The 22,284-nt window shown below is 46.2% G+C and overlaps 1 protein-coding gene across 2 annotated transcripts; it reads right to left on the bottom strand.

The window, feature by feature from the left end:
- Window positions 1-8,573: 8,573 nt before the first annotated feature.
- Window positions 8,574-20,808, bottom strand: ZNF75D (zinc finger protein 75D). Of its 2 annotated transcripts, none has more exons than XM_047082007.1 (6): window positions 20,580-20,808; window positions 18,323-18,843; window positions 16,908-17,085; window positions 16,084-16,175; window positions 15,622-15,748; window positions 8,574-9,460 (listed from the first exon to the last, which is right to left on the bottom strand). In XM_047082007.1, the coding sequence occupies exons 2-6, from the start codon at window positions 18,767-18,769 to the stop codon at window positions 8,808-8,810; spliced, it is 1,497 nt and encodes a 498-aa protein (XP_046937963.1). In that variant the 5' UTR covers window positions 18,770-18,843; window positions 20,580-20,808; the 3' UTR covers window positions 8,574-8,807. The 2 variants fall into 2 exon arrangements, with proteins under 2 accessions (XP_046937963.1, XP_046937962.1); XM_047082006.1 differs by having other exon boundaries at window positions 8,574-9,517; window positions 20,580-20,807.
- Between the last annotated feature and the right edge of the window lie 1,476 nt (window positions 20,809-22,284).

The raw sequence follows: 22,284 nt of genomic DNA, 5'->3' as shown, positions 1-22,284 counted from the left end.
TCTTCAAAAAAATAATGCTGAGACAATTGGATATCCACATGAAAAAGTATGAAGTTGAACCCCTACCTTACATTATACACAAAAATTAATTCAAAATGGACTAAAGACCTAAGTGCTCAAAGAGCTAAATGATCGAGGAGTTAAAACTTTAAAATTCTGAGGAAAACACATGTCAAATCTTCATGACCTTGAGTATGGCAGTAGTTTTTAAAAGATGACACCAAAAGTATAAGCAACAAAAGGAAAAATAAATAACTTGGACTTCAGTAAAAGTAAAAACTTTTGTGCATCCAGAAAGAGATGCATTTCTCCAGAATGGGAGAAAATATTTGCAAACCATATAAATGATAGGGGCCAATTATCCAGAATATACAAAGAACTATTACTATTCAACTATAAAAAGACAAACCACCCAATTAACAAATGGGCAAAGGGCTCAAACAGACATTTCTTCAAAGAATATATACATATGGCCAACAAGCACATGAAAAGATACTCAACATTATTAGTCATTGGGGAAATGCAAGTAAAAGCCACAAAACCTCACACCCACTAGGATAGCTATAATTAAAAACAAATGGAAATTAACAAGTCTTGGTGAGGCTGTGGAGAAATTGGAACGCTTGTACATTCTGGTAGGAACGTAAAATGGGGCAATTGTGGAAAACCATTTGGAGGTTCCTCAAAAAGTCAAAAAATACAATTACCAAATGACCCAGGTGTATACTCTACCCCAGGTGTATACCTGAAAGAATTGGTATTTTCAATTATTTTGAAAACAGCCATCCAAACAAATACTCGTTCATGAATTTTCATAGAGCACTATTCACAAAGCCAAAAGATGAAAATAACCTAAATGTCCTTCAATGGAAGAATGAATAAACAAAACATGGTGTATCTATTCAATGGAACATAATTCAGCCTAAAAAGGAATCAACTGATACATGCTACAACGTGGGTGGACCTCACAAACAAGTGTACAATTAAGTAGCATTTAGTACCTTCACTATGTTGTGCATTCATCGCATCTGCTTTGAAAACATTCTCATTACCCCAAAGGAGACGCCCATCCTCCCCGGCCTCTGGCAACCACTAATCTGTTTTCTGTCTCTATGGATTTACCTATACTGAATATTTCACATAAATGGAACCACATAGTATATGAGCTTCAGTGCCTGGTCAGCATATTGTTTCTTGAGGTTTGTCCACGTCATAGCATGTATCAATATTTCATTCCCTTTTCTGGCCAAAGAATTATCCACTGAATGGATATACCACCTCTTGGGTATGAAGTCAATTCCAGATGAATTTTATATCTAAATATATAAGGTAAAATAATATGACTTGTAAATGAAAACATAGGAAAATATCTGCATGACCTTGGCGTAGGTGATTTTTTCCTAACCAAGACTCCAACAGCGCTAATGATAAAGGAAAATACTGATGAACTGGAAGACATTACAACTGGCAACTCTTCTTCAATGGACATCATTGAGTGAAACAGCAAGCCACAGAGTGGGAGAAGACATCTGCAGCACATGTATCCAACAAAGGATTCAAATTCAGAATCAAACACATCAGTAGCAAAAAAAGAACCCAATAGAAATACGGGCAAGAGACTTAACAGGCACTTTGCAAAAAAAAAAAAAAAAAAAAAAAAAAAAGTATATTCAAATATTCACTGACCATGTATTCTACATAGGAAGAGGTGCTCACCTTAATTGATCACCAAGGAAATGCATATTAAAACCATAATCCTACTACTCACCAGGATGGCTGAAATGAAAGAGCCAGCCAATTTCAAAAAAAGTTGAGAAGAATAAGGGGCAAGTGAACCCCTCATACACTGCCAGTGGGAATGCAGATTGTACATTCTGAAAAACATTTTGGCAGTATCTAAAGAAGGTGAACGTATATAAACCCTATGACCCAACCATCCCACTCCTAAAGTGCTGGTAATGATCTTTTTCTTGATCTGGGTGGTGGTTACAAAGCCATGCACTTAGTGAGAATTCACTGAGCTATACACTTAATAGTTGAGCATTTTTCTGTTTGTGCATCATGCTTCAATAAATTTCTTTTAGAATACATACAAAGAGGTGGGAAATGTCCTATAACCATGAGGCTCTAAGTGTTAATGTGTTTCTTTTGATTATCATTATTAAACACTATTGATTAAACATGAATATATTATAAATTTGGGCGCTTATAAACAAAACATGCTTATTGAATATCCCACTCCTAATGGTACAAATGAATTTCTTGAAACTAGTTCATATCATGAATGAATATTAGTTATCTCCCGAATGAGGTCTGGCTCATCACCAATTATATCTCTATTTCCCATTTTCCAGAGATGATATGTCAATGAGCACAGGCAGAATTTTGTTATAGCAGGGTCGCTCAAAACTTTTAAATTTCCTTTAGAGTTATATGGCTTAAATCAAATACTGAACTATCACCAATTTTTTCCCAATGATCTATCAGCTGATCAATTAATTAATAAATCCTTCTTCTGGGACGCCTGGGTGGATCAGTCAGTTAAGCATCCAACTTCAGCTCAGGTCGTATCTTGCGGTTTGTGAGTTTGAGCCCCGTGTCGGGCTCTGTGCTGACAGCTCAGAGCTTGGACCTGCTTTGGACTGTGTGTCTGTCTCTCTTGCTCTGCCCCTCCCCTACTTGCATTCCCTCTCCCTTGCTCAAAAATAAATAAACATTACAAAAAATTTTAATTAAAAAAAATAAATCCTTCAATTCTAAAAGAAAAAAACCCAGGAAACTATTTGATATGCAGGATTCCCTACCTAGTCATTCGTCATTCAGTTCCCCAGGCAGGATGGTTTAAAGCCTCTTTGGCTCCTCGGATGCCTTAAACCCTGGGGCAACACACCATGGCAAGATCAGAGCAGGTAGGAGTGGAGGCCGGGTGGTGATGAAGGCGAGGTGGGGAGGGAGAACCTCCCTCAGAGTTTTCCTCGGGATCAGTTTTAGGAAGAAGAACGTACGGAACCAAGGACTTGGAAATAGTTGCCTTTAAAGCTATTCACGTCCAATCTCCCTTGGACAGTCTTTACGCAGCCCTGCCAGGCATGAGCGGACCTTGGTCCCAAAGGACCCCTCGGAAGCGGCTCCTCAAGACTGCATCTCTAGGAGGCCTCTCTGGGTCTCGGCCACTCAGCCTGCCACTGGTCTGCAGGCCTCGGTGAGGGTGCAGGGTCTCCCTCACTACACTAACTGTCCAGTTCACCTCTGCCGTGCTGGGTGGTTTTTGCTCCCACCCATGTCCTGCATGAGGAAGGAGTTAGAGCACTCGGAGAAAGGCGAATCTCCCTAGGGAGAACCAGGCCGCTGTGCTTCCCTGTTAATCCTTTCGGGTCGCTCCATGACTTCTGCCAAGGAAGTCATGCGTGGACCCGCATGCCAGATGGGCTGACTTGCGAAGGGCTGGCCGGCAGGCAGGACAGTGGAGGAGACGGCACCAGGGAGGAGGAAAACCAGTCAGCAGAGATGCCTCTGAGGTGTTTCCGTCAAATCCACTCCCAGAGGTCACCAGATCCGAGGTCCTTGCAGCGCAGGCAGCTTCATGGTGACCGATGTGGGCCCATGTCCAGAGAGCCGGCAAGGAGGCCAGGCACGCTGGCAGTCCCAGAGACTGAAATACACAGGGAAATCAGGGAGACAGGATGGAATCCTCAAAACCCAGGGAACACGGAGAGTCTTTTCGGCCACACTTAATTTTTGGTAGTGATTTGCCAATCACACGAGAGTAAAGTGCATATTAAGTTCACATTTAACCCTAAACTGGTCAGCCCCATATGTTCAGGGAGTTGATATGGATATCCAGTCCTGGGCGAGCCTTTGCTAGTTACTGAGGTTCTAAGACCATCTCTGGCCACAGGAGAAAGTACTCGAGAGGTATTCTAAGACAGCAGTTCTCAAAGGGGGAATGCTGGAAAATCAGCATCATGCGGTAACTTGTTAGAAATGCCCGTTTTCTGGCCCACTCCAGGCCAACTGAGGTAGAAAGTCTGGGGGTGGAGCCCAGCGATTGCTGTTCTAACGAAATCTGGGTTTTAAAGGCTGTTCTAAGAGGAAAGTCAGTATGGAGTGAGTTTGGAGAGCCAAAGAAGGAAGACGTGATATGCCATCGAAGGAAGGATTAGGACAGGCCGGGAGGCAATACTGGGAGCTAAAAGCAAGGAATAATTGAAGGCGCATTGGCAGCTTGACCCAGCACCGGATCTGTGAGCTGGGGGACAGGAAAGAAAGTTGGCTGTCACAGAGCCAGATGAACGGCCTAGAAAACCAAGGAGGGAACAGGACATAAAGGATGTGGGAACTGGGGGCTACCGAAACCTTGACGGAAGAGTGACTTGGTGACCACGGTCGTGGAGGAAAATTAATGAATGTGTAGCACAGAAATAAGGAGGTGGGTTGTTTTGAGGAGAGGCGGCCTCTCCAGGAACATGCCCCCCATGTCCAGCTTTTCCTGTGACTCTCCTACGAGTCCCAGACCCCTTTGGGCTTGAGACTGGGTAGAAGGGGGACGGTTCCCCGGTCCTAGTCTGTGTACAGGGACAAGACATACTTTTGGAGGCCTGGCACCCTCTGTTAACAGGGCAGCTCTTTCTTAAAGAGCTCAGAAGTGGAACTTCCCGGCTGAGGGGTTATCTTGAGAGAAAAGGGTTTGGAGCCGTCCAAGAACAAAACAGATCATGGCTGAGAAGGGATTCCTCGCTCCACAGGAAACAGCTAAGAGGCTTAAGAATGACACTTCCCGAGGGGCGCCTCGGTGGCTCAGTTGGTTGAGCGTCCAACTTCGCCTCAGGTCATGATCTCACAGTTTGTGAGTTCGAGCCCCACGTCAGGCTCTGTGCTGACAGCTCGGAGCCTGGAGCCTGCTTCAGACTCTGTGTCTCCCTCTTTCTCTACCCCTCCCCTGCTCACGCTCTGTGTCTGTCTCTCAATAATAAATAAACTTTAAAAAAAAATTAAAGAGTGACACTTCCAGAGAAGCCATTGCCAGGAGTTGAATATATCATGTCTGGAGAGAGACCAAGAGTTCCAAGGCCTGGGTGTTGGGAGACTATTTCAATTCCTCCCTCTGCCACAAGGACCCTGGGAAGGAAAACCCCCTAAGCTCCAACTGAATCTTCTGCAAAATAAGAAGCATGGTCTCCTCGGCTTCCAAGGTCCTCTTCAGCCCTGGTAACTGGAGAAAGTAGGGGATACGGCTTTAAGCGATTACAGCAGTAATTGCGGAGGGACCCCAACAGGCTCTTGGGTAGAGGCCACGTCACTGTTTGCTGAGGGGGGAGAAGGTAAAGGCCTGAGTCCTACATGAACTGGCCTGAACCCAGCCTCAGTCACAGCAAGTGGCAGTGCTGTGCCCTCTGAGCCCTTGACTTCCACCCTCACACCTTACCGATGCAGACCTGAGTGGAAAAGGCCTGCTGTCCTCTATGCTCCCAGCTCCTTGCTCATCCTCTCTGTCCAACCCATCTTCTCTCTGAGGTCACCTCACTTCCTGAGGACGGGAGCACAGACATTGGGGTATGAACCCACAACCCTCACACCCAGCTCGGGTCAGCCTTTGTCTCCTCAGTTCCATCTCTGCCTGTGGGATCTGAACTTGGAGCCTTCTGCCTCTTTGTTCTGTCCCTTGGATGAATCATCAGCCCGTTTCTCCAGTCTCCAAGCTTCTGTGTGCCGTCTTCTTGTTGTGTCCTCAGAAAGGCAGTGCAGTGTTTCCATCTCTCAGCTACATGCTGGGGATGTGGTGGGCAAGTATAAAGCAGAGGACATCTCCCCCCGTTATTCCATTCTGCCATTTCTCTCCCTAGTGCCCATGTCTCTCTCCTTTTGCTGAGACAGTCAGGGCTAAAATGAGTAGTCAGGATGCATGGGGAATGGAACCCTAGGAAGCTATGTCAGAAGGTTAAAAGGGAAAAATAGGTACCGACGAGTCAGCCAGGAAGCCCCACTTCTAAACCCTGTCCCACAACCGCAGGGACAAGAACGTCCTTTCTTCCTGGAGCCCTTGTATTCAAAGGGCAGCAGAGTCCGAATTCAGAACCAGGAATCAATTCTCTCTTCCTGTTTCTGCCCATTTGCACCTAAAGGCCTGCCTGCCACTGGCCTTCAATAACTGATCTCTAAAACAGAACCCATGTTTCCTGGTTTTGACCTCTCCTGGGGATGCCAGCATAGACGAGGACCTCCAAGATGAGCTTTCAAGCTAACAGGTTTTATAACAGATTTTGGCAACTTGATGAACATGGAGGCCTTATGCTGACTCATTTTCAGGAATTTTGAGGAATCTCTTAAATGGGCAGTAACTGCTTGCTCCATTGATACAGCACTTCCTTCAATTTTTGAGTCAATCTCCTCTTTCTAAATGCTACATTAATAAAGGTCCTTTGAACAGTGATACAACAGTAGGTGTCCAGGATGGTACCAAACACATTCACACAGTGCCCTCTGCAAAAAGTTGAATTTCCCCTTAATTCCAAGGGCACAATCTCAGATGGTTCTGGAAGGGATGGTGGGGCAGTCAACCTCCAAGCCTTCAGGAATATAATGGCATCCTTTCCTTCCAAGTCACCTTCTCCTCTGGCCTTAGTGCTTGCATTCTTTTCAGTGGCCATTCCAGTCACTTCCTTCCTTTCCCATCAGTTTGAGGATACACCTAATAGTGTAAATACTGTCCACAAATAGTCCACCCCTAGCCATCACCTCCCCTCCCCGCTCTGCAGGTATCTCAAATTGGGGGCATCTAGTCTATTTTGGTTCTGTTACTCATTAGCAATATATCTAGCTGAATGGGGACATTAGTTTATTGTTTCCCAATGACTAGAGAGAAGTATCTCTAGAAAGGAATGTCATACCAGGCTACCCTTCTGACCACCACTAGCAGGCTTATAAAACAGCTGGAAATGAAGGAAACACTATTAATTAAGAATGCTTAAAAGCTGGATAAGTAGACAAAATTGATTTTCTTTTTAAAATAACTACTTGGAAAGGGCGCCCGGGTGGCTCAATCAGTTAAGCGTCCGACTTTGGCTCAGGTCACGATCTCATAGTTCGTGGGTTTGAGCCCCGCGTCGGGCTCTGTGCTGACAGCTCAGAGCCAGGAGCCTGGAACCTGGGGCCTGATTTGGATTCTGTGTCTCCCTCTCTCTCCGCCCCTCCCCCACTCCCGCTCGCTCTCTCTCTCTCAAATAAACATTAAAAAATGTTTAAAAACATTTTAAAAAATGTTCAAAATTACCAGCTGAAAGACAAAGGAAGAATGTTCCAAATGTTTGTGGAACACCCACTGTGGCCCATCAGTGTGAGGCATGTTCACATCTCATTTAATCCTCGCAGCAGCCCTGAGAGTACATAATTATTATCTCCACTTCGCAAACCCGATAGCAGGTTCAGAGGGGTCTCTTGATGGAAAAAATCTCTGGAGATATCTATTTCAAAAAAGTGACTGTTTGCCATCTCTGGGTGATTCGGTAACAATGGAGTTTTGTTTAATGTTTAATACGAAACAACACTCCATTTCATTAAAAGGTAAAATGTTATGAAATAATAAATATGTAGGAGCCTCGGCCAACATCTTAATCTAGGATCTGACATAGCCATAATGTCCTGTCTTCCAACTTCCCTGCCCTTCCCTTGACATCACATGGTCTTCTCAGGAGGTAAGCCCTGAGGCTGATGGGGAAGGAAGAGAAACCACCAACCTCAAAAACCAGGTTCCATCTGACCTGGCTCTCACTGGGGCCATCACTCTAAGCCACAGGCCTTCTTTTGCTCTGACACGTCTCCCTCCAGGTATCCAAGGTGCACTAAGGCTATGAAGGCCACAGGGCTCACCTTGCCATTCTCAGTAAATCGCTTTATAAAATGTCCAGACTTTCCTGCAGAGCATCCAAAGTGTACGGGGTTGTGGCTGAGCTTCCATAAAAATGGGCTTCCCTCTAGGCCCTGGAGCAGTGTGGCACCAATCTGAAAGCTTCTGGTTCACACAGTGAAAAGTCAAAAAAAAAAAGGCCATTTACCACGGCCCTGGGCTTTCCACAAAGAGACAAATTCAGGGATGAGGGCCCAGACTGCCTCCATCATCGTCTCATTCTATGTACCTCAATGCTGAGAGGAGCGGCGGGAGAGATATCAAGTGCTCGCAAGGTCCCTAGGTCTGTGCTGGCGTTAAGGCCTTCCCCTGCGGCTTGGGATTCCTTGACAGAAAACACTGTGGCAGCGAGGGCTCAGTGCGGAGGCCGCTGGAATGGGGGCACTTTCCTGTTGCAGAATAAAGTTCCCTCAGCCCTGGGCTTGGTTGTTCCTGTCGACAGAATGCTAGTCACAGAAACCCCGTCCGGCTTAGTAATTTTCTCTGAGCTCCCTTCGGAGGACCTGAATACTCCTTTTCCACCTCTACCGAGAGAGGATGAGAGTAGGACCCAAGACTCTCACGTATTTGCTGAGCACCCGATACTTGCCGAATTTAGATCACAGAGGGTGGGGAAGCTGGGTAACCAGACAGGTACACAGAGAGAGAGAGGAGCAGGTAACTATAGGTATTTGATAGCTATATTTCCACTCGTTTATTTAGCAAGTACTCATTGTGTATCAGTCTCGTGCCAGGCGCTGAAGGTACGATGCTGAACGAGAGAGACAGCTTAGACTCCTTTCTGTGACGTATGGCGTGTACCCCTCCAAAATGTCCCGTTGGTGACACATTCTTTACCGTGGGTGCCTCACAGTTTTACACTCTTTCATCGCCTCTGGGGTCAAGAGCCGTACGGTGATTTTCTTCAGACTGGAGCCCCTGGACAGGATTCCCTTCTCCTGTGGAGCTTCTGGTGTCTGAGGAGGCTTGACCGCCTGCTGAAGCTTCTCCTGCATACGCTGCAGGTATACGGCTGCTCACCCGTGTGGGTTCTCTGGTGTTTAATAAGGTGAGAGTTCTGAATGAATCTCTTCCCACATTCATAACATTTAAAGGGCTTCTCCCCCGTGTGAATTCTTAGGTGTGTGTGTAGATTTGTATTGTGACTGAAGCTTTTGCCACACCATGAGCATCTGTAGGGTTTTATTCCTTGGTGTGCCATTAAGTGCTTATTAAGATCTGAACTCCATCTAAACCTCTTATCACACTGTTGACATTTGTAGGGTTTCTCTTCAGTGTGAATTCTCTGGTGCTTAATAAGGTCAGAGCTAACCCTGAAGCTTTTCTCACATTCCTGGCACTTAAAAGGTTTCTCTCCTGCATGGCCTTTCCCGTGAAGATCCGTTTGTTTCGGAAGCTCTTGTTTACAAGTTGAAAGTTTCTTTCTTTTCCTCCCTAGGAAAGCTCGATGCCGTTTCCGCAGCCTACGTGTAGCACCGTGATTTTCTTTGCCTGTTGTTTTCTGGGCAACTTTCATTCTGGCCTTTCGTAACACTTTGCGTCCTGACGCTTGTATTTCTAATGCAGAAACAGATATAGGTTGGTCATTTCCAGTGTCATTTTTGAGCTTTAACCCTGTTGGAATAAACAGAAGAGTCAGCCGCCTGGGTCCCAGAACAAGAAAACTATAGGAATGGAGAGAAAAATCTATGATGACTGCTTTTTCAAAAACACGGGAACAAGTGATTCCTGGTCCGATACGGACAAATGGCATAGACGCATTTCCTCCGGATCCTCCTGGCGAGGCACAATAACGAACCAGTTAAAGAACGCAAGCCACAGCCAACAGAGAGTTCTAAAAGATGCTAAAAAGAAAGCAAAATGGTTTGGGCTCCCAGGACTAGCAGAGTAACACAGTAGAGCATCTTACGTCCCCACACCCACCAGAAGATGGCAACCCTGATCTAGTGTTTTCCCACCATCAACCTAGCAACAGAAGGCTGCCTGGATAGGCTTATCCCTGCACCGGTCTGAATGGGAAGCCTGCCAACATCAGAACCCCAGCTAGGAGACTCCAAAGCGGGCAGGCAGAACTAGCAAGAGGAACCTAGCCACAGTGGCCTGGCCCAGAAAGCCTCTTCATCCCTGAGGGTCTGAGATTCCCCTTTTCCCACAGAGAGGCACTCTATCCTCCGAAATACCTTCCTCCCCGTCAAGCAACACCAGCAGGCACACATGGGAGCCCTGGCAGGAACACGAAAACCAAGGAAACCACAATAACACCGTGAAGCCTCTGAAAATTAAACTGTCACTGGAAGCATAACCCACAAAAGCAGCAAAGAACCTATGTGCTAAACTAAAATAGGGGGACTGCTCATTAAATTAAAATATTGAAATGTGACCCAGACTCTCCTAACGTAATAGATAAAATGATCAGGATACAATCAAAAATCACCCGTTGGAGCAAGAACAAAAAAAAAAAAAATCACAACTTCTCACAACAGTGACAAGAGGCAATCTGACAAAAATGGAATCAGACCAGAAATCAAAAACAGAAAGAGGAAAATCTAAAAATATGTGGAAATGAAATAATACACGTCTGAAAGTTCTGTGGTTCAAAGAGAAAGTCTCCAAGAAAATGTAAAAAGACACAGTCGAATGAAAATGAAATTATAATATATTAAAATACGTGGCACTCAGAGGAAAAGGCACAGCCCCAAGCACTTCCAACACTAAAGGAGAAAGGTCTCCAATCAATACTCTGGGTTTCCACCTCAACAGACTAGAGAAAAAAACTAAAGTAAACCCAAAGCAAGTTGAAAAGGAAATAATAAAGATCGGAGCAAAAGTCACCACCAAAGGGCTTGTTCTTCAAAGCAATTGGTAAAATTGAGAAACCTCTATCACAACTGACAAAAATAAAAGGAGAGAAAACCCAAATCACCAATGTCAGGAAGGAAATCGGGTCCATCACTACACATTCTGCAGCAACTAAAACGATGGTAAGAGAATACCATAAACAGCCTTATGTTCGTGTCTTTTAAAAGTTGGGGAAAAAGTGAAGCAGTTCCTCAAAACCACAAACTAGACCAACTAACACGAAATAGATCATCTGAACAGCACCATCACCATTACACAAAGTGAATTCATAGTTGAACTAGGTCTCCTCCAAATCCAGGCCCATATGGTGTTACTGGAGGGTTCTACCAAATATTTATAGAATTAACACCAATGTCATACAATTTCTTCCAGAAAAGAGGAGGAAATACTACCCAACTCTTTTTATAAGGCCAGTATTACCCTGACAGCAAAATCATATCAAGTCAGTACTAAAAAAGAAACTACAGACTAACATCCCCCGGGAACTTAAATGCAAAAATCCTGAACAAAATATTGGCAAACTGAATACAAAAATATGTAAGCATTATATACCATGATCAAGAAGGATTTATTGCAAGTAGGCAAAACTGGCTCCACATGTGAAATCAATCAACATAACATACCATATCAACAAGCTTTTAAAGATCATACTCCTATCAACGGACACAGAAAAGTATTTGACAAATCCCCCCATCCATTCATGATAAAAACACTAAGTTAGGAATTGTATTGACTTGATAAAAGAGTATGAACAACAAAAAAAACCATACTAACATTAACAGGTGATGGTGAAAGACTTAATGTTTCCAAAAGTCTGGGAACAAGGCAAGGGTGTCTACTCTTCCCACTTTTATTCAACACAGCAGGAAGTTGGAGCTATTCCAACTAAGGCAAGAAAAAGTTAAGGCAAGAAAAAGAAATCAAAAGGCACTGCGGATAATGCGATGACCTAGATATAAGAATCTCAAGGGATCTACAAAATAACTCCTAGAAATAATAACTGAGTGAGTAGGGTCACAGAAGACAAGATCAAAATACACAATCAGTGGCATCCCCGTATGAAGAGAGTGCAAGAAACCAAAATTAAAAACAATACCATTTCCAAATACTCCAATGAAAATGAAATGCTTTGGCACGCACTTCACACAACATTCAGAGGATCTGTGCACTGAAAATTACAGAAAGTTGATGAAAGAAATCAAAGACCTAAATAAATAGAGACTATGTTCACTAATCAAAAAAAATATCAACATAGTAAAGATACCAATTCTCCTCAAACTAATACGTACGTTTAATGTAATTTCTAGCAAAATCCCAACAGTTTCTTGTAGACATTGATAAGCTTACTCTGAAATTTACGTGGAAAGGCATAGGCCCTAAAAGGGCTAAAATAAAATTTTATTTTACAAACAAGAATAAAGGGGGAAGAATCCGTCTACTTGACAGATATTTTTTTTTTCTTTAATTTTTTTTTTCAACGTTTATTTATTTTTGGGACAGAGAGAGACAGAGCATGAACGGGGGAGGGGCAGAGAGAGAGGGAGACACAGAATCAGAAACAGGCTCCAGGCTCCGAGCCATCAGCCCAGAGCCTGACGCGGGGCTCGAACTCACGGACCGCGAGATCGTGACCTGGCTGAAGTCGGACGCTTAACCGACTGCGCCACCCAGGCGCCCCTACTTGACAGATATTAAGTCTTTTGTATTATATAGCTACAGTTACCAAGACAGTACACTATTGGCAGAGGAACAGACAAAGAGCTCAACGGAACAGAATAGATACATACAAATATACCCAACTGATCTTTGAGAAAAGTGCAAAGACAATTCAGTGGAGGATCTAGGGTTAGTCAGAGTTCTAGCTTTGACACCAAAAATACAACGTATAAAAGGAAAAAATGAGAAATTGGTCCTCATGGGGCAGCTGGCTGGCTCAGTTGGTGGAGCACGTGACTGTTGATCTCAAGGCCATGAGGATGAGCCCCATGTTGAGTGTAGAGATTACTTAAATAAATAAAAAGTCTTTAAAAAGTTGGTCCTCATTGGGGCACCTGGGTGGCTCAGTCGGTTAAGCGTCCGACTTCGGTTCAGGTCATGATCTCATGGTCCGTGGGTTTGAGCCCCAGGTCCGGCTCTGTGCGGACAGCTCTGAGCCTGGAGCCTGCTTCGGATTCTGTGTCTCCCTCTCTCTCTGCCCCTCCCCCACTCGCACCATGTCTGTCTGTCTCTCTCTCTCTCTCTCAAAAATAAATAAACATTAAGTAACATTTTTTTAAATAAAAAATTGGTCCTCATCAAAATGAAAAACTTTTACTCTACAGAAGCCCCTAGGAAGAAGATTGAAAAGACATTATACAGACTGGGAGAAACTATTTACAATCTGCATATTCAACAAAGCGCTAGAATCTATAATATATAAAACACTCTCGGGGCGCCTAGGTAGCTCAGTCAGTTGGGCATGACTCTTCATTTCGGCTCAGGTCTTGGTCCCAGGGTTTGTGGGGTCAAGTCCCTAGTCAGTGGTGTTGGGCTCTGTACTGACAGCGCAGAGCCTGCTTGGGATTCTCTCTCTGCCCCTCCCCACTCACGCAGACCTGCACACACTCTCTCTCAAAATAAATAAACATTTAAAAAAAACACTTTGTTTACAGGGGCGCATGGGGGGCTCAGTTGGTTAAGTGTCCAACTTGGGTTCAGGTCATGATCTCACAGTTCACGAGTTTGAGCCCCACATCGGGCTCTCTGCTATCAGCACAGAGCCCACTTCTCTCTCTGCCCCTCCCCTGCTCACATGCATATTCTCTCTCTCTCTCTCTCTCTCTCTCTCTCAAAAATAAACAAACATTAAAAAAAGACTTTGTTCATAAAAATATATATGTATATATATATAAAACTCTCAAAACTCAACAATTAAAAAAGAATCCAATTAAAATACAGGTAAAAGACATTTCACTGAAGAGAATACACAGATGGCAAAAAAGCACATGAAAAGCTATAAAACATCGCTGGCCACTAGGGAAATGCAAACCCCAAACCACAATGAGAGAACACTACATACCTATCAGAATGGCAAAAATAAAATGGAGACAAACCAAACACTGGCAAGGATAAGGAGAAACTAGATCACTCATTCACTGCTGGTGGGGAATGCGAAATGCTACAGCCACCACAGGGAAACAGGCACATTCTTGTGAAATTAAATATGTAATTGCCATATGAACCAGCAATTGCACTGTTAAGACATTTACTCCAGAGACATGCAAACTTATCTCTGTAAAACATCCTGTACATAAATGCTCATGACAGCTTCATTCACAATGGGCAAAAACTGAAGACTGCAAAGATATCTTTTCAATGATGAATGGTTAAACAAACCGCGCTCTCTCAGTATCATGGTGTGCTACTCAGTAGTGTTAAAAAAAAAAAAAAAAAAAAAAAAAAAAACCTATGATACACACAACAATTTAGATCAATTTCCGGGGAATTATTCTGAATGAAAAAAGCTAATGCCGAAGAGTCACACACTTTATGATTCTATTCATACGACATTTTGAAATGGCAAAATTTTGGAAATGTGGAACGGATCAGCAGTTGGCATGGGTCAGTGATGGGGTGAGATGTAGGAGGCAAGTGTGTGTGGTTCTAAAAGGGCAACAAGAAGGTCCTTGTGGTGGGGCGCCTGGGTGGCTCAGTCAGTTAAGCATCCAACTCTTGATCTAGGCTCAGGTCATGGGCTCAAGGTTCTTGGGGTATGAGCCCCAGCCTCTGTCAGTGCAGAGCCTGCTTGGGATTCTCTCTCTCCCTCTCTCTCTGCCCCTCCCCCTGGCTTGTGCATACGTGCTTGCGTGCTCTCTCTCTCTCAAAATAAACTTTTTTTTTTAAAAAAAAGAAAGGCCTTTGTGGTAATGTAACTGTCCAGTATCTTGACTGCAGCGGTGAATATGCAAACTTACACCTGTAATAAAACTTTCAGAACTAAATACACAAATCAACACAAACTGAAAATATACAGGTCAGAAGACTGTATCAATATCAATATCCTAGTTGTAATATCATATGATACTGTTGCAAGAGTTATCATTGAGGGAAACTGGCTAAAGTGTCTGTACACAGGTTCTCTTTGTATTACACTTTAAATCTGCATGTGAATCTACAATTATCTTAGTAAGAAGTTCCGTTAAAAATACACAGGAGTAGAATCTTGGGATATTAATCTCCTGTAAAGGTTCTTATCAAAGAACATTTCTCCCCTTCCCATGTATATACTTACCTGCAGGAGACCCTCCAAGATTGTCCTTGAACTCTTGGGGACCCTGGGTCTGCGATTTTCCCCACTGTTCTAAACAGATTACTTCAAGTTTAGGGGGTTAACAATAATGTTCTGAGAAGAAAACCTTGAGGTCATGGACTGCTATCATAATGCCAGATTACTTTCAGGGAGAGCGAATGACTCTCATACTTTCATTTACTCCAGGTGTTTAAATGGGCAGAATCTTAGACTCAGTACCTTCTTTCTAGTCTCCTATGGTTGTGAGTAGACACACAAGGAGGAAGCTGAGAAGGAAGCGCCAGGCGCGCACGTGAAGCAGTATGGGGAAGGGAAGTCCCATGCTGCTGAAGCAGACACGGTCAGGGATGACGGCAGCTTAGACCAGGACGGTGAGAGCAGAAGACGGGGAGACATGACTGTAGTCAGGATCTATTTGGAATGATCCGGATATGTCTTTCCTTTCCCCCACACCATCCAGTTGAGACCCAAGCAGCTACTGGAACACTGGGACTCTCCCATAGGAGATGATTTTCCACAAGCTGCGGCCAGATCACTCAACTTCCACACAAAGGAAAGGAAGAATCTTTACCTAGAGAGATGACAGTCTCGTAGTTTTCCTGCATGACATCATTGTAAAGGATCTTCTGAGCAGGGTCCAGTAATTTCCACTCTTCCTCAGAAAAAGACACGGCCACATCTTCAAATGTCAACAAGCTCTAAAGAAAAGAATGGGTTTGGGTTCAGTACTTGCCACTATAGAAGCCGCCCTTTCACTCATTTCTGAATTACACAGCAGGCCAGTCACCAAAGAAGAGTATTAAGATTTAGAGGGGAAAAAGGCGAGATGGCAGGAAAGGAAAAAGCCAGAGATCGGGAAGCAGCGTGGGAAGGGCCCGGTCGCCACCGTGCCCAGCCTAGTTACCTAGAGGTGAACATCCGGGGCTAACACGCCTCAGAGCACCCGCCGAGCACTGTGGGTCATGGGCAGCAGAGAAAAGCACAGACAAGGCCATGTTCAGGCTGCCTGAGAAAGCTGGAAAGTACAGCTCACCTGGAACTCAGGCAAGATGAGCTCAGACGCCATCTTCCAGTTTGGGGGGCTTTTCTGCTCAGAAAAGGCTAGAATCTCTTGAGCAGGCAGCGCTGTGGATGGAAAAGAGCCAGAGAAAATTTCTCTCTTTTAGGTTCACAAATACCCTGAGTTGCTTTCTACACCACAGAACATCAGGAGTCCTTCAGTAAAGATGGCTCACCTTCACAAGTGTGTGTGTGGTGCCAGAGTGGCCTTCTCCTTGTGAATAAGAACCAAACATCCACCTCTCCAAAGAACCGGTTCCCCGGTTGACTGTTCCCCCAGATTTCATGAGAGAACTTGACAAAAGGAAAGCCATTATGTTTTTTTTTCCCTCTCACCAAATACATCGTTTACTGGGGTGGGCAAGAATTCGAGGTGGTTGAAAACGAAAGGCTTGGGTCCTCAGTGCAGGTGGTGTGTCTCATACTGTGTTTCTTCCCGGTGCGCCATTCTCCACCCCCCCCCCACCCCGTTCTGTCATGACAATCCATTTCTGACCCCAGTTTCTTCCCTGACATAAGAAGTGTGAGATGATCCCTCCGTCCCTGTTCCGTCTTCTCTCCTCTCAAATTTCTAAGGAGCAAGGTCCACGCCATCAATACCGGGGTTCTATGGTTTGGACATTTCTGTACGCCAGGCTGACCCTCACCGCCGCCCACCGTTAGCCTACTGTACTCCCAACTTGAGAGACGTCCGAACAGCCGGCCCGGCTGGGCGCCTGGCAAATTCCCATGACTTTCCAGCTGAACCGGTTACCGTCACAGCTCCCAGGAGAAGAGAATTATTATGAAGCTCCTCACCTCTTTCATATACAGGCTGGGTTTCTTTGTGAGTATTCCAGCCCAGCTGTTCCTGTAGTACCCGGTATGTATTCCAACATTCTTTCTGGAACACACCCATTGGTTGGGGCTCTGCGGGCTTCCACTTAAAGCCTGGGGCCACTGCTGTTCCTCCCTTTTCCCGATCATGGGCTGCGACCTAGAAATAATCCCCATCCTCGTTAGCACAGAACTTACTTTTGGTTTCGGGGTGGTGGCGGAGGGATGAACAAGAGAGCCCAGATTCAGGAAAGGGCGTGGCACTCAAGGAAGTAACAAAAAAAAACCTAAAGCGATATTGCGTCACCATTTCCTCACAGAGAACCATATACATCGTTGGGGGAAATTAGTGTAAGATGAAATGAGCTGTGACTGCTGCCAGCCTCCAGCCACACAGGCCACAGCTCAGGCCACGAGCAGGGTGGGGGCAGGCTGCCTTCACGAGCTTGCTTTCTGGACGTGGATCCTCATCCAAGGGCATTTCTATCTTCTGAGTTTTTCTCTAAATAATCATGAGTTGGATTAAAAAAAAAAAAAAAAAAGATTCTCAGATTTTTTCCAATCCTCTCATGGCCAGGGAAGGATGTCATGGAGAAAGGGGATGCGGGAGAGGAAAAACCGGGGCAAAATTTGGACTCTAACCTCCCTCCGTAGGATCCAGTTGTAGAGAGACACCAAAAACAGACCCTGCCCTGTGTTCCTCAAGGCGGGATCCCCATGGAAAGGAAGGGTGCTGCCTTCTCCCGAGGGCATATCCTGGTTCCCCACTCCCCAGCAAGGCCAAGGGCAGACCACTAAGGGAGAGTGACGGAAGGTTTTCTTCTGGCCCAGAGATACGTGCGCCCACCAGACAGGGCACTACCCTTCAGCATCCTGATTCTGTCCACTCCCCTGTTGGCATTTTCCCTTTTTTTTTTGTTTTTTAGTCATTTTTCTTCTTTCTGGATCCTTGTTTCACTTTTTCCTTTCCATTTCTCCTCTTCCTTCAGTCCTCCCAGAGCTGATTAATACTTCTATTAACCACCCTCTCTCTCCTTTGCTCTCTAAGTGCTGTGCACTTTTCCCCCGGATTTTTCCTCCTTTGCCTACTCGGTCTTGCCTTTTATTTCTCTGCCTCCACGAACTCAAGTCCTCTCTCCTTGGCCATGCCAGACTAGGCCCACCAACTCTAGTTCACCCCGGCCCGAAAAAGGGCAAAAGGCATTTCTTTTTTCTAAGGCCCAGAAAGATGGCCAGAACTCTGAAACCTGCCGTCCGCAACTGCCGCCCGCCTGTGACTCCAGACCCTGCCTAGCTGTCCTAAAGGAACAGAAGAGTGGCTTAATCCACCCCATCCCCCCGCCCCAGATATATCCACCTTTACTCTATTTTATTGTACATGTAAGGAATCCTCTCACCTCATCACTTATTCCACCAGGTTCCCTCTGAAAGCGCTCTACCAGGGCCACAGCCTCCTTGATGCTCTGTGGATGATACTTCTGCACCCAGCTCTGGGTGCTCCTGGGCAGAATGGTCAGGAACTGCTCCAACACCAGCAGTTCCAAGATCTGCTCCTTCGAGTGGATCTCTGGCCTCAGCCACTGGTGGCATAATTCCTGAAGCTGGCTGACAGCTTCGTGCGGCCCAGGTGCTTCATGGTAATAGAAGCTCCGGAAGTGCTGGTGAGCGCTCTCAGGACCAAGACTGTCCATTCGTGGGCTGGATTTCTTCCTCTCACCGGAGCGCTCTTTCACGGACTCCTTAGTCTCCCATAAAGCCTCCATGTGGGGGTACAAGCATGCCTTCACCTCCAGATGTCTCATCATCATCTGCTCTAGGAACAGTTTTACTCCTATGTGTGACATCCTCCTGGGGCCTTGGACAACTGAGGCCTTGTCAGGTTTGGTATAAAACCAATGAGCGGATCTTCTCAAGGGCACTGAAGGAGGGGAGAAAAGAAGAACATGTCAAGAAGAAAGCCACATGGCACACATTTACTTGCCATTTACGGTTATAAGAGAAGAATGAACAGAAAAGAACCTGTCCAATCTCCCTTTTAAAATCAACCGCCACGTATTAGGACACTCGTGATCACAGATTACTTCAGGATGCACATTTCTCTCTTTTTTTCTCTTACTCAGCTTTGACACAAAGCAAGGCTCAGAAAAAGCAAATGTCAATTGATAACTTTCCTTTTTTTAAAAAAAAAAATTTAATGTTTATTTTTGAGAGAGAGAGACAGAGTGTGAGAGGGGAGGGGCAGAGACAGGGAGACACAGAATGGGAAGCAGGCTCCAGGCTCAGCTGTCAGCACAGAGCTGGACACGGGGCTCGAACCCACAAACCGTGAGATCACGGCCTGAGCTGAAGTCAGATGCTCAACCGACTGAGCCACCCAAGCGCCCCAATAACTTTCCTTTTTTTGTTAAAGGTCGAGGAAAGGCTGGTGGGTGAAAATATTGGCACCCACTCGCTAAAAGGAGCTTTGAGAGTAGCCAACAGTTAATCTGTGTGCTTCCTGTCCTATCTTCACAAACAGGGCATGTCCGAGTGTCTCTAAACGTTAACACATCATCCCAGTCTTTTGTCTTTAGTTAGGTGGAAACAACTTCTTTGCCCCTTCATCCTCTTAGAAGACTGAAACCTTTACTTCGTGGAACATTTGATATTCTCCTTCCCGTTGCATTAATACTGGCAGGAGAACTGAGACAACCCGATCAGAAAGAAGTAAAGCATTTAGGCGAAAAAAATAACCTTACTCCCCTCAGCAAATACCCCCAACTGAGCAACCAGATGTCAACATTTTGGGGGGTACTTTTGGGGAAGACTTAAGGGCACGGTGCAATTCTGGACCTGTGTATTCGTTTTTTGCTTACTTTACTGGAAAGCCAAGTCGGCCCTGTTTACTAAATACAATGTCGGCTTGTAAACATAGAAAAAGAAAGGGTGATGATTAAGGCTCTTCTGAGACAGGAAGGGTCCTAGTAAAGGTAGCCCTTCTCTTGACTTTACATTTCCTCAGGGTCAGGGTCGTATAGATCTTTAAGTAGGGCTAAGGGTGGCCTTGAGAGACCGATTTTCCCCGAGGTATGCCAGCAGAAACAACAACAAAGTTCTTTTGAGGATGCCACGGGCATTCAAGCAAAAGCTTGGTTTCCTGCTGCCTATCCAGGCTCAGAGGGTACGGGGGGCGCCTCCTCTATTTCTAGGTCACTAGAAGCTAACGTCTTGGAGGCTGGGATGCCCCTTCCTCCGGCGACCCAACCACCAGCCGGCGGAAACGCGGAAGTCTCGCGGAGCGCAGCGGCCACACCGCTGCACCACCCCCACCACGAGTCCGAGACGCCCTCGGGCCCGACCGCAAACGCGCCCCGGAGCGCTCCGCGGGTGGCCGGCCCCCAAAGGTGCCCGGGGAGCATCCCTGGGTTGCACGCGCACCTGGGGGACAAAGAGGTTGCTTGCGGAGGCGGGACGCGGCGGCCGGCGCCCGAGGACCGGCCGGGCCGAGCCGCCGCGGGGCTGGGACCAAGCGGCGCGCGCCGCGGGAGGCTGCCGGCCCCGCCCCTGCTCGTCGCCGGGGGGCGGGGGGGAGGGGGCTGCCACTGGCACGTGCCGCCCCGCAGCGCCGGGAGCGCGCCGGACCGAATCCCAGGGGCGACGCGGCTTCTCCATTACCTCCGCCCAGCTCTGGCTTCCGCGGACGCCACTTCCCTCTTCCTCGGCTCGGCTGCAAGGTCGACAGGCCTCCCCGCCGCCCTAGGGGAGGAGGCGCCCGCTTCCCGCCCCTCTCCGGGCCTGGAGAGTGGAGCTCCGAGCTCCGGAGCGCGGGGCCCTGGGAGGACCGGTCCCCCACTTGATCCCTCTAGCTCCCTGACCCCGTACCCCGACTCGCCATTTTGGGCTCTGTGGACCGGGCCCAACCGGAAAAGAAAGGATGCGCTTCCGGTGGCTTTGTGACAGCCACGCCCAGCCATCCCCCTCTTTCTACCTGGCGCCGCCGGGCGGGAACCGAGCCGCTGGTCCTTCCCACCCGAGGGGGGAGCCGGCCTTCTGCTCCGGCTCATCCCCGGGCGCGAACACGCCTTCTCCCAGCCGGCTGGAGGCCTAGGGGAGCCCCGTAAGCTGTTCGTCGCCTGGGAGCCGTGTAGCCTACTGACTCCAGGTGCCGCGATCTTGTGGCCCTGATCGCCAAGTGCAGATCGTGCCTGGTCTCGTTCTGGCGGCCGGCAGCCCTTTCTACTAGAAACTCCCCAGTGAGGGCCACCGCCCCGAAAGTCGTCCCTAGATCTGTCCTGAGCCTCCTGAGATGTAGGACGTGACGTCCTCAGGGTCACATAGATTGCCAGCGGCAGATTTTAGACAAGAATTTAGGTCTTGCTGCTTCATCGCATGCTTTTTCTTTTTCTTTTTTTTTTAATTTTTTAATGTTTTTATTTATTTTTGAGAGACAGAGACAGAATGTGAGCAAGGGAGGGGCAGAGAGAGAGAGAGAGAGAGAGAGAGAAAGACACAGAATCTGAAGAGGCTCCAGGCTCTGAGCTGTCAGCACAGAGCCCGACGCGGGGCTTTAACTCATAAGCTCATAAGCCGTGAGATCATGACCTGAGCCGAAGTCTGACGCTTAACCCACTGAGCCACCCAGGCGCCCCACCGCATGCTTTTTCTACGGCATTATGCTTCTCTGTAGGACAGGACCCTCGTTTCATTTGTATATCTCCTGTAATGTTCAGCATAGTCCTCTGGATAAGTCATCTTTCTAAGAATCTGTGTATCTTGGGTTGTCAGTATCCACATTATCAGTGTTTACCTAGCGTTGAGCCGTTTGGACGAAAACTGTCACTGTGAATCAATAGAGGGGAAACTGTAGCTCAGTAGGGCAGTGAGGATGAAACTGACATCTTTTGAAAGTCACTGCCAGTAACTACTCCGGCAGGCAAAAAAGAGAGTGCCTAGGAGAAAAATAACACCTATGCAAAAGCAGATGAGACTCAAGCCAAGGTCAATCCCCATTTGAAAAACAAAGCTGCCCCAAAAGCGTGCTAGAGGAGACAGTGCATTATCTGTGATATATAACCCTAGTAAATATGTTTGCCTCAGCAGAGAAACCATTTTAGAATGGTTCTTTCAAAGCTATGTTCCTGAAGTCAGGCATTTTCACCTAATGTTTTTTGACAATGAAGAAGTCAAGGCATGGTTACTTGTGAACAATTCCTGGGCTTACCCTTCAAATTGAATCACTCACTAACCTATGGGGGCAGTTAGATGAAAGACATTTTCTTTTTCTTTGTTTTTTTTAATCGTAAGTTTTTAAACCATATGGGGTTTATATATTGATCTGCACAAAATTATTCCTTGTAATTGTCTTCAATAGAAATTATCT

This window comes from Lynx rufus, unplaced genomic scaffold, assembly GCF_022079265.1.
Source record: "Lynx rufus isolate CCGP_SWC_20201006 ecotype Redwood Valley unplaced genomic scaffold, mLynRuf1.p SCAF_19, whole genome shotgun sequence".
Classification (NCBI taxonomy): Eukaryota; Metazoa; Chordata; class Mammalia; order Carnivora; family Felidae; genus Lynx; species Lynx rufus.
This window is presented reverse-complemented; position numbering and strand designations above follow the sequence as displayed.

Bases quoted from the DNA above. Each gene is read 5' to 3' on its own strand.
- ZNF75D (XM_047082006.1), bottom strand. From the start codon at position 18,769: ATGTCACACATAGGAGTAAAACTGTTCCTAGAGCAGATGATGATGAGA. The intron at 16,176-16,907 runs GTGAGGAGCTTC...TTCCATCCACAG, and splicing joins CCAGCCTGTATATGAAAGAG to CGCTGCCTGCTCAAGAGATT. The intron at 15,749-16,083 runs GTGAGCTGTACT...TCTTTTCTTTAG, and splicing joins TCATCTTGCCTGAGTTCCAG to AGCTTGTTGACATTTGAAGA.